At 33.3% G+C, this 15264-nt stretch overlaps 2 protein-coding genes across 2 annotated transcripts; both read right to left on the bottom strand.

The window, feature by feature from the left end:
- Positions 1-5337: 5337 nt before the first annotated feature.
- LOC108480850 (uncharacterized) lies at positions 5338-7102 on the bottom strand. The gene is made up of 3 exons (XM_017783971.2): positions 6663-7102; positions 5924-6129; positions 5338-5839 (listed from the first exon to the last, which is right to left on the bottom strand). Exons 1-3 carry the CDS (start codon positions 6750-6752, stop codon positions 5578-5580), a joined length of 558 nt encoding a protein of 185 aa, XP_017639460.1. The 5' UTR covers positions 6753-7102; the 3' UTR covers positions 5338-5577.
- Positions 7103-9288: 2186 nt separating this feature from the next.
- LOC108483048 (COP1-interacting protein 7) lies at positions 9289-14673 on the bottom strand. The gene is made up of 9 exons (XM_017786232.2): positions 13960-14673; positions 13686-13862; positions 13444-13571; positions 13335-13366; positions 13183-13235; positions 12944-13096; positions 12623-12861; positions 10864-12479; positions 9289-10548 (listed from the first exon to the last, which is right to left on the bottom strand). The coding sequence occupies exons 1-9, from the start codon at positions 14016-14018 to the stop codon at positions 9535-9537; spliced, it is 3471 nt and encodes a 1156-aa protein (XP_017641721.1). The 5' UTR covers positions 14019-14673; the 3' UTR covers positions 9289-9534.
- Positions 14674-15264: the final 591 nt, after the last annotated feature.

Below are 15264 nucleotides of genomic sequence, written 5' to 3'. Positions count from 1 at the left end.
TCAAATCTGGTCTGAGGTACCTAAACGGGTCCTTCAAACAACATTTACACAATAACTAATAACGAATTTCAAGATCCTTCAAGATTATCGAGGGTTTTGAGGAAAAATTGAGAAAAATCATTTAATTGATCGCAATATTATCATTAGATAGAAAATCTATAAAGTTTCAAGATCAACTTTAGGATTTGAGGCATACTTACCTCTTCTTGGTAGAGATTGGGGGGGTTTCTAACAATAATTATTATTCCAATTGAAAATGAGTAGAAATCAGGGATTGATATTTGATTCAAGAGTAAAAGTAAATTTCAGCAATGGAAAAAAATATTTGCAAAGAAGAGAATGGAAAATAAAGGGGAAAGAAATAAGAGGGAGAAAAAAATAAAATTCTATTTTTGTTTGAGAAAAAAAAGAATTCAATTACAATTAGGAAAAGAGCTAAATTCTTAGGGCTTCAAAACTCTAGGGGCTTGTAAGGTAATTTCCCCTTCGTACCGAAATTAAAAGGGGAAATGAAGGAGTGTTTAACCATTGTGTTGTTGCCCATACTTGGTAAGTTTTCACTCAATTTAATATTTATTTTAGAGTGACTTTCACCCTAGTTAGACCTGTTCATGGGTCGGGCCACCCGGCCTAGCTCGAAAGCCTGGCCAAAATGTGGGAGGGTTTGAGCAAAAATAGGCTCGAAAAATGGGCTTGGACAAAAAAATAAGACCCGTTTAAAAAAGGGTCTGGTCTCGGGTAAGGTATTTTTTACCTGCTGGCCTGAATTCACTAAAGGACAAAAAAATCTGTTTTTTTTGTTTTTTAATATTATTTTCTTATTTTTTTCCCTATTTTGCTACTATTTTACTATTATGTTGCTACTATTTTATTGTTGTTGTTTGGATATTGTATAAAACTTATTTTATTGTTAATTTTGTTATTATTTTAAAGACATTTGTTAATTTTGTTATTATTTTAGAGGCGTTGCTTGTTAAGTTGCATCTATGTTAGTGTTATTAAGTATACATATTTTTAAAATTTATTTTCAATTTGTTGGGAAATATTTATTTTGATGTTTTTAATATTTTGATGTATTATATATTTTTAAAATTATATGAAAATCAATATGGTTGGGTAGAGTCAGGGCTCGGGTTTTAACATTTTTATCCGGGTTAGGCTTGGGCAAAATCTTAGGCCCATTTTTTGGGCTGGGCTCGGGCCTAAATTTTTAGTTAAGCTTGGCCCGGCCCATGCATACCTCTAACCCTAGTTTGCTGAAAAAAATAAAAATAAAAGAAATGGAAGATGAGTGGATAAAAGCTAGGATCTCTAGGAGTAATCTAACTACATAACCATCAAAACTAAGTCATTTCTTGATTATTTATTTCATCCAACCCTATATGTTTTGGGGTGTTACATTTGTAATACTTCACACATGAAAATATAATAAGAATACAACACAAACACCTAGTTGTTTATTTAAATTGAATCATATGAGAAACCATGCAAAGACGTGAACAAAAAAAAATCTAAATTAAATCACATTAATAAACTAAGCAAAACACGATATATAACAGGAACATGACTTAAATATAAGGTTTTTAGAATTGAACCAATAATTGAACCGATCAGGCCGCCAGTTCATGTCATCATTCCATTAAAAGGGGTAACAAAAGTTAACAGATGAGTGACAAAAATTGTAACAGCACGATAACATTAATGACTATTACATAATATTTAAAAGTTGGATGATCAAACATATTTTTCAAGGTTTTCAAAATCAAACTAGTCAAGAGCATAGTCAAAAATTTTTGTGGGGTCAATAACTAAGTTCACCACTTATATTATCTTTTAATGAAGTAAATTTTTGTTTTCTTAAAATTTTTTATAGGGTCAATTGATTCCACAATCTCTCATATGACTTCGTTATTGAGATTGATGGTCAAAACGATTAGACTACCAACGCTTGGTCCAAACAATTTGTTTAGTTCAATTAAATAAATTTTAAAAAATCATAAAAAAAATATTTTTAAAAATAAATGAAATCGATTCTAATTAATTCACAAATCAACTAATTTTATTTTATTCTTAACTAATAATTTAACCAATTTCCAGTCCATTCGATTCCATCCATAAATTCAAAATTTTCTTAAAATTGCATTTTATAAGCAGAAGTATCGCATTTCAAAATTGAAATGTGGGGCAACTTTAAATTTTGTTTATAGATTTTTTCTTTTTATACAAGTTAAATATACAAGTACCATGGTTATTAGTATTCTATATTATAGGTTGATAAATATTTTTTAATATGAATATATATATCTATTAATGCAAAATTTTGATATTTTTAAATTAATTTTACTATTTTTATCATGATAATTTTATGATCACATTTAAAAATAAAATATAATAATTAAATTAAGTTTTTTAGTAATCATTAAATCAATAAATTTTAAGACTAAAGTATTTTCTTAATAAATATAAATATTATAAATATAAAAATAAATATTAAATAGAGAATAATGTGAAATTTAAGGTTAATATCTTAAATAAAATAATTAATTTAAATCATCATACAATTGCTAAGATACTCTTCAAAATAGTTAAAGAATAATATAATTTTCAAAATAAATAAAATAAATCAACTTAAGGTATTTTTATTAAGTAATAAGTAGCTCTTATTTACTTATTATTTTGACTTTTTATTGAAAAATCTAGTAAATAATTTTTTTAAAATTATCAAACACATTTAAAAATTAAATCACTAAAATTAATTTTCAATTAATATAATATTTTCAATGGTTAATTCTGAGTTATTAAACTGAATTAATAATTTTTTCGTGAGATAATTAATAATTTTATTCAATATAGATGAGTGTTTTATTCAATAATAAATGCCTATTTATTTTTATTTCTCGAATATTAAAATGTCCCCAAATCTGTTTTCCTAAATTTGTGGATAGGGTAGACTTGAGTTGGGTGGTCCATTAAGTCCTTGTCTTTATTGGGCCTATTCACTCTTCACTTATTGCTTCCCCTCTATTATTTTCTTCTTTTATAGTTTCTAAAAATAATTTTTTTTTATCGATTAAGTCTTAATTCGATTGGTATGGACATTGTTGTTAATGTAGGAAGATGTGGGTTCGAGTGTAAAAAAATGCATTATCCTCTTATTTATGGGTTGGAGAGGGACATTGTATCAAAAAGAGCAAGTATGATTAGAATTGATAATGAGATTATTCGAGAAATTTTTTTCATGTTGTAGATAAATGTAGACATATTACATATTATTTTTAATTAAGATAAGATATGTAAGTTGGAGTTCGAATTCAAGTCTCGTGGATTGCATCAACTGTTATAATACACCCAAAGTTGAAGCCCTTAAAGTAGGTAGCTTGGTGCAATAAAGAGAGTTGATTAGAGCCGTTGAAAGCTAGCCTACGAGAGAGTAGGACAATTTCAAGCTCAGTAATTTCTTTTTCCGAACTTGATTTAAAGGCAGCATGTGCACTGTACTGTTAATTGCAAAAATAAAAGAAAGGGGGGAGGGGGGGATGAATGGACCAAAAACATGGTAAAGAAGTTGAAGGGTTTTCACATTTTTAGAAGGTATCAATTTTGTTGGTTTTAATTGCTAATTAAAGTCTTTTTATGTCCTTTTGTCTGCCAAAGTGAAAAAGTATCTCAAAGGTTGTCTTAAATTTAACTACATGAATCAAACCAATGCTGTTCCTATCCCCCCCCCCCTTTCCCTATTGTGATAATTCATGTTGGAGAACCCTGTAAAAAGGATTTGGTGAATGGAGACTATTCCAGGTCAAGGTCAGAGCAAGCCATCGGCCTTATAGAAGACTGCACCTGTTGGCGAGACTCAAATGCTAATGCTTACAAGGATAGGAACGAGTACTGAACCAACCCATATTTGCCACGAAGAGCAACTAATTATCATTCACCAAACTTCAGTCAATTACTTGCAATACAAGGCAGGGACCCAGGTTTTCATTGATTCATTGGAATGAGAATAATATCAATTTTGTTTGCTTTATCCACCTACAAAAATAGATTCTAGAACAACTTACTTTCTATATGTCACGTTATTAACTAGCCAAGCTTGTTAAAGTTGAAAAAGGAAAATAACTGAAGGGGCTATTTTTGAAAACACTGCATGGTGTAAACCTATGCTCTCCAAATATGGTGGTTTCATGCTTGGATGCAAGTGGGGGGAAATGAACAGTGTCTTAGATTTCAATCAAATACCCTTGCCAATGGTAAGAGTTTTTGAGACGTGATTTCAAAATTGGTATTGTGACCCCATTAACTTTCTAGTCTACGTTTTGCTGTTATATCAATTTGAGGGATTGTTTGAATTTTGATTAAGCTAAAACAATCAATTGTGTATCTGCTAGTACAATGATGACCAAATTTTTGGACAATGGTATGCCTGGTTGGTTCTAGAAAAGCCAAGGTGGTCAGAATTTAAGTGGAAAAACTCAATGTTGGGGAGTAAAACAAAATGGATACATGTCATTGCAGGTTTTTTTTCCTCTTTGAATTGAAACCAAAGATGTCTCTATCACATGTGTTCAAGTTATCTGAACTTATAGTAGGGGACAGTTAATGAATGACCTATCGGAGCACGTTTGGCTGTCAGATTGAAACCATGAAACTTTTCCTGGTAGTTTGGTAATGGCCGAAACAGATAGAACATGTCTCAGCAATATCAGCAAATGAGTTTTAGCTGCCTGGTTTCAGTTAGGTGTATACTGGCTCAAGTACTCACTTGGTGCCATCACAAGTTTACTTGTGCAAGTCGGATTCTTCGTAATAGTTAAGTACCGAGCATTTGATTCAGTGATTGGTATATACATCTCTTGCTTGAAGAACAATCTTCCTTCCTGCAAAATGAGAAAATTTGATTTATGAATAAATCTAGTCAATGTCCCTGGACCTTGGTAAAATGAAGTTTATGCCTCCCATTTTACTTTAAAATCTAATTCAATGAAAAAACATGAGCGTTACGAGGCAGCCTGTGCTTCTCGAAGCTTTGCTCGAACTAAGGAACATTGTATCCTATCCTTGTTCAAGAAGCAAAATGGTGACATTGTTAGGTGAAGTTGTGCTACAAGTATGGAGCAGCTCGTATTTGGAATACAATACGGCACGCGATTACCGCTTGGATGATTGTTCCTGATAGGCTTCCTTCTAAGCAAAGAATCAAGTTTTCAGACACTGGTTCCAATGTTAACAAAAACTGTGTCCCTTTGTTCAGTAACAATCAGTTGTTTAAAAAATAGCAACCCTATTGAAGATCATGTAATTGGTTCAAGAAATACATAATTGACATCAAATCTCGAATTGGAACATCAACACGAATCTTTTTTGTTATTGGTATGTATAATGTATACAAGAAACTTCAATTGGAATGGGAAAAAAAGGGGAAATAAAATGAAGACATAAATCTGATACAAAATACAACCTATCACCTATGTTGAACCCTTAGCACATGAAAATGCAACTAAAAATAAAAACAGACAATGGAGTCTATGTGGCCATATCTACTGTAATAAGATAGAAACCCCAAATTTGCAGGCTTGTTTATTTGTATGTGCCCATACCGACACCGGTCTCTCCACCGTACGCTTGGAAGCTTTTGTCCCTAGCACTTGAATAGCAAATATAATAGAACTTGTTGACAATGGCATTTAAGAAAATGAAAGCTGCCCCTGCACCAAACACACCTTTCCTCACAGTTTCACAAGAGGGAGGCTGCTCGCTGAAAATGGTTCGGTATTTGGTATGGTAGGCGTTTCTCACCGATCCAGCCAGCAAGCATATCTCAGCAATCAGGAAAAACAACCTGTGACACAAAATTCAAATAACCAATGAAACAACAAAAATCTACAATAATGACGGCTATAAATTTGATGAAATTGTGACATACCAGCAGACTATGAAAAGGATGACTGCCCAGGCCCTTGAACCACTGGGGTTTAAACCCTTTCCACAGCAGAAGCATTTGCTTGCAGCCATTATAAGGGCTTGGCTAACCATAAGGAACAAAAATGCACCAACACCATAGCCTGTTGATATGTCTGAGTCATAGACACAATAGTTATAATTAACTTCACTGTCTTGGACAATCTTGGCCTGCACAGAGATTCAAATACACAATGGTCAGTTGCATGCCTGTCTGGTTAGATCCACGACTTCCCAATTCCCATAATCTCTGTATGTTTGAACTAGTCTAGAGAGAGAGCAATAGAAAAGAAAATACAGAGAGATCTACCATTTTTATGGCAATTCAGCTGAGATCTGGTAAAGTTCATAGACAATTGAGAATGGTATACTACTTGATTTGCAGAAAGTGAATACTACGAAAACAAATATATATATGACATACATAAATCAAGATTGAATACTATGTTTCTAGGCTACCCTTATTGCCCAAGAACCAAGAACAACCTGTACTTCAAAAGTAGCAAATTTACATATACAACAAAAAACCCAGAAATCTAAAACAACATTTACAGCTGTTTTTCAAACAAAACAAAAAAAGGCTTTCATTCATTTTCCTCATTTTTCAGCAAGAAAGTTGAAACTTTCAATAAAACCCAGAAATTGTATGAACTAATGTGGACCAAAAAATTACGCATGAAGAAGGCAAGGGTGGTGCCACTTACAGTGCTTCTTCTTTGCTCAGCTGCCACAGCTAAACCAAAAGCAATGAGATCAAGAACAAAGACAGCAATCAAAAGAAGCTTTGAAGCCATAGACAATGTGGAGCTAGCTAGCTACAATAACCCAATATTATCTTCTGCTTTTTTTTTTTCTTCTTCTTTTTGTTTTGCTCTTTCTCTCTCAAACTCTCCCTCTCTAAATATGCAAAAAAATCACTTTCAGTGATGAAGAAGCAAACTAAATGATTAAAATGATTTTTTTATTATAAAAAACTCCCCTTTTTTTTCGTAAATTTTATTTTCAGAAGAAAATGACACCTCACCTTAGCTTGAAAATGGGGATCTGACCTTTTTTATTTTTAAATCATAGAATATGTTGGAAGCATTTGGTATAATTACAAATTCTTAGAAGGGGTGGGATTGGAAACCGGTTCATTTAACGGTTCATATACGTAATATGACTGGTAGTACAACTTATAAGACAACAATGTACAAGTGGCTTGAAGCAAGGTTTCTTTTCTTTTGGAAGAAGTTAGTTAAAAGGGCATCTTGAGAAGTTAAGGTATAAGAGTTTAAAGCACAAGGTACAAGGTTAATTAAGGGGGTTGGTTGAAAAGTGGATTTAGTTGGAAGGTTACTTCCATGAAAGGGAATAAACACCCGCCATAATTAACTGCCTTTTTGGAGTCCCCAAAAGAAAACATTGGGGAAAGAGTACAACTTTTTGTAGCACAAAGTATCAACATTTACAGCTTGAAATTAGGAAGAATTTGAGTAAATCTTAAATCTAAAAAGTAAGTACAGTAAAAAAAGAATAAGCTGGTTTATAATATAGATTAGATTTTGGCTCAAACATTCAACATTTGAATCCGACCAATTTTTTATATTTATAATATATTATATTATATTATTTTATATGAAGAAAGATTTATTTACATCAATGTAAAATTAAAATGGTATTATAAATTTTTATAATTTTTATACAATTAATATTTTAACAATTCAATTATTGAATTTATAAAGATACTCATATTTATTATGCATGTAAAATTTTGATCGATATGATATTTCTATCATATAGGTCTAAAATATTATCTATATTAATATATATCCAAGCCTGTCATCTTGCGAAATATAAACTTAAAATTTTGCCCAAGTTTATCCATATTTGTAAGTGGCTAATCTAAACTCATTTTAATTTTTCATTTTAATATTATATATTACTATAGATTTAATTTTTTATGTATTATAAATTATACAATATATATAAAAAGGAAAAGGATCCAATTATACATGTAAAACTAAAGTGGTTTACATAATTACGTAACTTTTATACGATTAATATTTTAAAAATTCAACCGTCATATTTCATGTTTTATTTATGCAGATCTTGCATGTCAAATTTGACATAAAATAAAAATAGCTAACTATTTGTTTTATCAAGTATAAAATATATTAATATCATGCTTAAACTTGACTTGAATCGACCCAACCCATGAATGCCTCTAGATTGAATGATAAAGAGTTAGATATTTTGTTTTAATTAAGATATTAAATTTGAATATAATGAATTAAAAAAATTAAGATAATTTTTTTGTTTAACTTGACTTCTAATTTTATTACACTACCAAAATAATTGAGAAAAAGAAATATTAAAAGGGTGAATTTTGAATTTTTCATCAAAAGGATTTGATACCCACTTTAGTAGTAATGATTGGAATGGAGAATTTCATTAATCTTTCATTTTTAGAAACATGGTTTTCTTTTTAAAAATTATTATCATTCAATTTTATTTAATTTGATCATCCTGCTAGATAATTAAATAATTAATCTTGTTATAGTATTATTGAATTTTATTAGGTTAAAATTTGTTGTGAGTCCTTATACTTGCAAAGAACTTGAGATTTGGTCTCTATACTTTAAAAGTTAAAAATTTAAACCTCTAATTTTTTAATTTAAAAATCCTAATCCAATAATTATCTTTCTTGGTAATTTCTGTCAACATTTGTTAATTTAATATGTTTATTTTCTATTAATCATATGCTACATCATACGAGGATAGCTTAATCAAAATTTCAAGTTAACAAATTTTGATAAAAAAGATAGTTTAGATTTTAATGACTGGATTAAGAATGTTTTATATATATATATATATATATATAAAAGAAAAGAAAACTCAATTTTAAAATATAGAGATTAAATCTAAAATTTTATTAAATCACTGGGAGTATCATTAGATTGTAACCTTTTATTGTGGATGGTGTAATTTATGATGGGATGAATACATCAAAAGAAATGGAATGTGGGGTGAAGAGAACTCCACGCTTTTACTACTCAACCGACAACAAAATCACACAACTTTTGTTTGTTGAACACCGCGTATTGCCAACATAATTAAATAAGTGTTCTTAAGCAAGAAAAAGGGTTTTTGTTTTTATTTCATTTGTTTAATGTTGGAAGCATAGGTAGGCGGTTGGTGAAGATTCACATGAATCCGTTCAGACTTGAGAGCTATGTATGGTGGTTTTGAGGAGTGAAAGGTCTTCGATCAGTAACATATGTTTGAGCTCACCGAGTAAAAAACATTGCAGGCTTTTTCATATGAAAAAAAAAAAAAAACACCAAAGAATTCAAATTACAAATGATTCAAAATAAAAAGGTATACAATCAACAAAAAAGAATGTGTTTTAACCCTTCCAACATGATATATCAAACAAAGATAAATTACATTACGAATCTCTCTCTTTTTTTCACCAATTTTATTTATAAGTTCATGAATCCTTGAATGGCAGCAACATCAAAGGCCTTATTGGTACGTTCCACCCGAAAAAACTGAAAACCCGAAGCATAAGCAATATGGAAAGACAAGCATACACTAAGCAGTAGCATAGTTTTTGCTTTTTCTTCCAAAGAAAAGAAGCTTTCTAAACCCTTTGGCTGCTTTAGGAGGGCTCTCCTCATTGTTCCATTTCTTCCTGCTATGCATTGGTTCCTTGTCCATTCCATCATTTGGAGGTGGAGTTGAGATCTCTATTTCAGGAATCCTAGGCGACTGATATTTCTCATTCATTGTACCCATCTCTTCAATATTTACAGTCGAAAATCTTACCGTCTTGCTTGGCACTGGCGGCACAGGATGGACCGTTGTCTCCGGAATATCTTTACCAAATCCTTCTGGTGCTATGTTATCTTCAGAAACAACTTTAGTTGGCATAGTAAATTCTTCATCACCTTTTACATGATCTAATTGCATTGGCTTATTTACGGTAACCATTTTGGCATTTGAGCTTTGGTCTTCCCCCGACGGCTTTGGTTTCGAAGTTGCATTTCCTTCGGTCTTTTCGATTGGGGTAGTCTGCAATTCTTGAATGTCCTTGAAATCATCAACAATGTCAGTAGGTTGAGTTGCATAGGATGGTGCTGGTTCCATTGGCAATGCTACTCTGACCTCATTGGACTCCCTTTTTCCTTGTGCATTATCGCCACTAGGAAGTTCTTTATTTGTACCACTTTTTATATCTGAAGCTTTGGCTTTGTTTGTGCTTGATTTCTTTTCCTTAGCAGGAGCAGCCTTCTGAGTTGTTGAAGACCTGTTTTCCTTCAATGTCGGCTTTTTCGGCTGGCTCGATTTCAATTCAGCCGATGAGACCTTTGAAGTATTCCGTGCAGTTGCAAGGCGTTCTATGGTGGAACTTCTAAGGACTGGCTTCCGATATTTCTTAGTGTCTTGAGTTGATGGCTGGCTCTTCGTTGAAGCTGCTGAAGTTTTACTTTCGGTAGAGCTCCTCCGGGAAGTAACCGGATTAAGACCACCGGCAGCACTCCTCTCAGCTATCCTCTTCTGGCGCTGGATCCTTAACTCCTCCATTTTCTTTCTGTTCTCCTCTTCCTATAACAAATTAGAAGGGCGAGGATAATCTATCAGAAACAGATCGTGAAGCACGATACCACATGTTAATCAACAAGACAATTGAAAATTTTGTATGTGCTAAGGCATCGAGAGAAACGGTATGTGTTTTGGATGAATGCTGTTTCAAACAGAATGATATGGCTATGCTAGTTTGCATGGTTTCCGAGAATGAATGAAAGCTTAATAAAGAAATGCATAGATACTCTTAGCTACATTGGAACATTTCAGTCTACTTTTATCTCATTCTATTGAAAAACAGGCTCGAACTTAAAGGCCAAAAGAGTTGGTAAATACCTGATCGGACTTAGTTCTCCGTATCATGGTTTTGCTTCCTGTTGGTGGTTTCCTGCTCTTTGATACTACATCAGATTTGCTCTTGACAAGAGGTCCATTTGAAACTCTAGAATGAACTTCTTTATTCGGAAATTTCCCCTCGGATTTCTCAAGTCTTTTAGCATCAGGACCCTTATCATTGGCACCTGTTATTTCAACATCAGCGTGCCTGCTGGTGGCTTCAGCAGATAATGCGTTCATTTCGTAGTCAATCTCTGGAGTCCAAGATGTCATGGCAGTCTCTTCTGCTGAACCACGCCCAATCACCATGTAAAGGTCATCTGGTTCATACGAAACTGGAGCAGCCTTCGATACATTTTCCGAATTGCTATGTTCTTGTTGAGTAGCTTCGAGTTCAGGAACCATGCCTATACCGATCCTTAACTGATCTGATTGATATTCTCCCACTGATGGACCTTGAATCATGAAAGAGTCATCAACAAAAACATCTTTCTTGCTTTCACGAGCTAATGAAGAAGCATTTTCCCCATCAAACATTTTGAGACCCATCATTTCATCCTGATTCGAAGATTTATCCACTTCTTTGTTGATAAACCATTCGCCCTCTCTGCGAGTTCTGGCCATATTAGATTCTGCAGCATAATCAGATATATTAGCTCGGGAACTGATCCCAGAATCAGTGCCTTGCAACATAAGCAACTCCTCATTTGTGCCATCTCTTCTCTTAATAACTGAGACACTGAATTCATTAGTCCCGAAGTTTCTGCCTCGAGTTTCACCTTCATGATCCTTACCGATCTGTGAGTCCAAAAAGGGATCACTTGAGATTGTCTTTGGTTTTGTTACTCCCTCGGTCCCCGTGCTTGCAAAATATTTGTCTTGGAATCTTGCAGGCTGTTTATCTACTTCAGAAGAATCCAAATCCTTGTCTTGCAAGAGCAGGTTTTGGAAAGTATCCCAGGGATTGCTTCGTTTTTCTCCCTCTGGATTTTTAGTTCCCGGTTCATCTTCGTCGTAGGACACAGTGTTTCGATGCTTGCTTCCATTGCGTTTCTTATGATGGCGTGAGGTAGACTTGTGTTGTTTCCCTAGTGATCCAACAGCCTCCTCTACTTGCTGTTTGAGAGAATCTCCATCAATGAACTCATCCTCATCAGAATTATCTTCAGAATCACTGCCCTTATCCCCATTCCTGTTCGAAGAAATGTAATTAATATTACGGATGACAACCTTTCTTGATGATGATGACTTCTTTTCGTGCTTTTTCTTATGTACGTCCTCTTCTGGTTCACTCTCAGAGCTAGTATCATTAGACTCAGTGGATTCATCGCCCTTACTTTGTGAAGATTTTTTCTTGCTCCTAGAAGATGATTTATGACTTCTACGATCATCCGGTTCCCAACCACGAGCAAGGCTTGAATCCTCTACATTCGGAGGCCAATGCATATTTCCTGGATAATACGGGGGGGCACCGTGCATACCAGGGAAAATGTACCCTTGATATGGAGGCATTTGTTGAAATCCAGAACCCGGAAAACTTTGCATGTACGGAGGAAAATGGGGTGGCCATGGCATTTGTACTTGAGATTTCCCATCCATGGATGCCAAGCTACCATCTGTGGAACATGTTAACAGATTTCGAAACATCAAGTTGTTGTTCGGAATTTAACAAATTGAAACAAGCAGTTATAGGGAATCATAGATCATTGTTATAAGATCATCATTTGAAGCAGAAGAAAAATTTGGTATCCATCCTTACCAGGGTTAATATCTCCACTTCCAGCATCTGAGGCGGCAGAACCGGTTTGCTTCATGGCGGAGACATTTATGGTAAGATTTTGACTTGGATCATTTTCTTCCCCTGCAAGTACGATCCCAGATGTTCCAAGGTAAGACAAGTCTGGTCTAGGACATGCTTGCATTGCTGCTAATTCAGCCATCCAAAGCCTATCTTCATTCTTTCTCTTGCATAAGTCCATGAAATTTATGCAGGCTTCCCTGACAGAAAAAAGAAAAAGCAAGCAATCGGCAACCATATCCCGATGAAAATAATTTAGGTCATGACAATGGCGATTTATACCTTAAACGAGAAGCACCGAAAGTGTCAGAAAAAGAGATGAGATCATCAATATTATCAGGTTCGTAACCGGCAACCAAAGCACGAGCATAAGCCATTGCTTGCTCTTTACAAAGTACTTTCTTCCTTGTCTCCAGAACACGTTGAAGACGAACCCTGCATATCTACCTCGCGATGAGCAACGAATGCATTTTGAAAAGAAATCAAGCTAATGGGATTAACTGTAGGAACAAGTAATTTACTTGGAAGTTTCTTCTGGAACATCATCTTCGGTTCCATCGAATTCACCTTTAGACTACATGCACCATCATAATAAAATTCTGGGATTAAGATGTAAGCTATCAAATAAATCAAAACAAAAAAAATATATGGTAGAGAATGCTGAAAAGCATACCTTAGATGAAGTATATGGCTTTTGGAAATTCCCTGAAAGAAAACATACAATTCTCAGACAAACAGGAATTAAACACTCTTTGAACATAAAATTTGGGGACCAAACATACCATCTGGATCTGTCGTCCCGGCAGCGTTTGCTTCGTACGATTGAATCGAATTCTCGATCTGTTCGATTTCCCTCTCCACTGTCACAAATCTCTCAAGAACTTCTGGTGTACTAACAAACCTCACAAACCTGTTAAAATGCATTAGAAATCATTAACAAGGTATAATGACACAAAAGAGTTAAAAAACAAGATCTTGTTTCTTCCTGGAGGAAAGTAATGCAATGTCCTGAAAGAGCTTTTACCTTAGGAGAGTGCCTTTGGTGAACCAGGGAGGAGATGAGGCGACAGGGCGAAGAGTTACAGAGTAGCCTCCTTTAGAAATTTGATCTTTAGCAGCTTTGAGGTGTGAAATGAAGGGTTCTAGCAACCCTGATGCCAATTTCTCGTTCTCTTTTCCAGCAAAAATCACCAGATCACATCTTCCATTCAAACCCCAAAGCCATTCTCAGATGAATGTCCAAACAATCAAAAAAGAAGAAAAAGACGACATTTTTACAAGGCATGCAAAATCTTTACCTGGTTCTAGTAGGTGTAAGTTGGAACAAAGCATAATCTAGACGTGTCCTGAAGTCCATTTTTTAAGCCTTACAAATATACAACCAGAAGTTCCTGAGAGACAAGACAGAGAAGCAAACACTAATTCTTTCACAGGTTGAGTTCATCCATTGTTGGAAGTTTCAGTTCCTTGCTATGTTGTTACAGGAACATGTTCTGCTGACAGACTGAAAAAAATGAAAACATGGGAAAAGTTTTATAAACTCAATTGAGGGAAGTTTTCATTGGATCTTGTGCTGTTTCTTCGTGCAGGGTCTTTTGTACTATTTTTGTTTAGCTTGGAAGAATTATACACATTATGGAAATAATAAAAAAGAAATGCCAGTTCTGAAACTGAAGCTTTAGCACATGGGAAAGTATTGAGGATCATAAGGAGAGAAGTAGGAGACAATAAATTTTTTTTTTTTTAATTCAAGATTGGTCCCAGTTACCGACAGTTGTATCCATCAATTTCCCTTCTTCATGGCAAAATTATTTTAATTATTATTTAACCTTCTATTTTCTAAATCTTGGTTAGTTGAGAGGTCTTTCTTATTCTTTATAACATTTCCATTCTGAATCTGCATTGGAAACTTTAATTTATTCAATTTAATGTAAAATTGTTTTGAGTTTCACTTTAGTGAGTAGACAGAATGAGTGAGAGAATAGGCAAAGAATAAATGAATTAAAATGGCAGCTTTCACCTCTGCCAACCAAATATTCCAACCCAATAAATTATCATATACATTCTTCAAAGTTACCTCTCCTCTTTCTTTTCTTTTTTTTTTTTTAAATTATGGGTACAGTAAAATATAATATTAGGGTGAGAACGAAATAATATGGTTTGAATCTATATTTAATAAGTGTGATAATAATTTTAATTACTGTTTTATATAAGACAACTTAAATAACATTTTAAGTAATACTGCAAGAGATTATCAACAAAATTTAACTTATAATCATATGTATTAATTGTTATTACATATAAGCAATATTGCTAGAGATTATCAACAAAATTTAACTTATAATCATTTGTATTAATTTTTGTTACATAATATAGTTGCAGTAAATAAAATTTATAGTTTGACCATAATGGGCTATTTTGATGAAACCCAACATATTGTAAGTGTTTACATATAGTATTAAAGTTTGAGTAACAACTAAAGGTGAAGTCAGAGAATTATTTAGAAGGGCTAGAGATGAATTATAAATTTTTGAAGTTAATGTGCAATTTTACTATTATATTAATTTGAAATTTCTTAAATTTTAAAGACCCTAATTTATCAT

This window comes from Gossypium arboreum, chromosome 1 (genome assembly GCF_025698485.1).
Source record: "Gossypium arboreum isolate Shixiya-1 chromosome 1, ASM2569848v2, whole genome shotgun sequence".
NCBI lineage: Eukaryota > Viridiplantae > Streptophyta > Magnoliopsida > Malvales > Malvaceae > Gossypium > Gossypium arboreum.
This window is presented reverse-complemented; position numbering and strand designations above follow the sequence as displayed.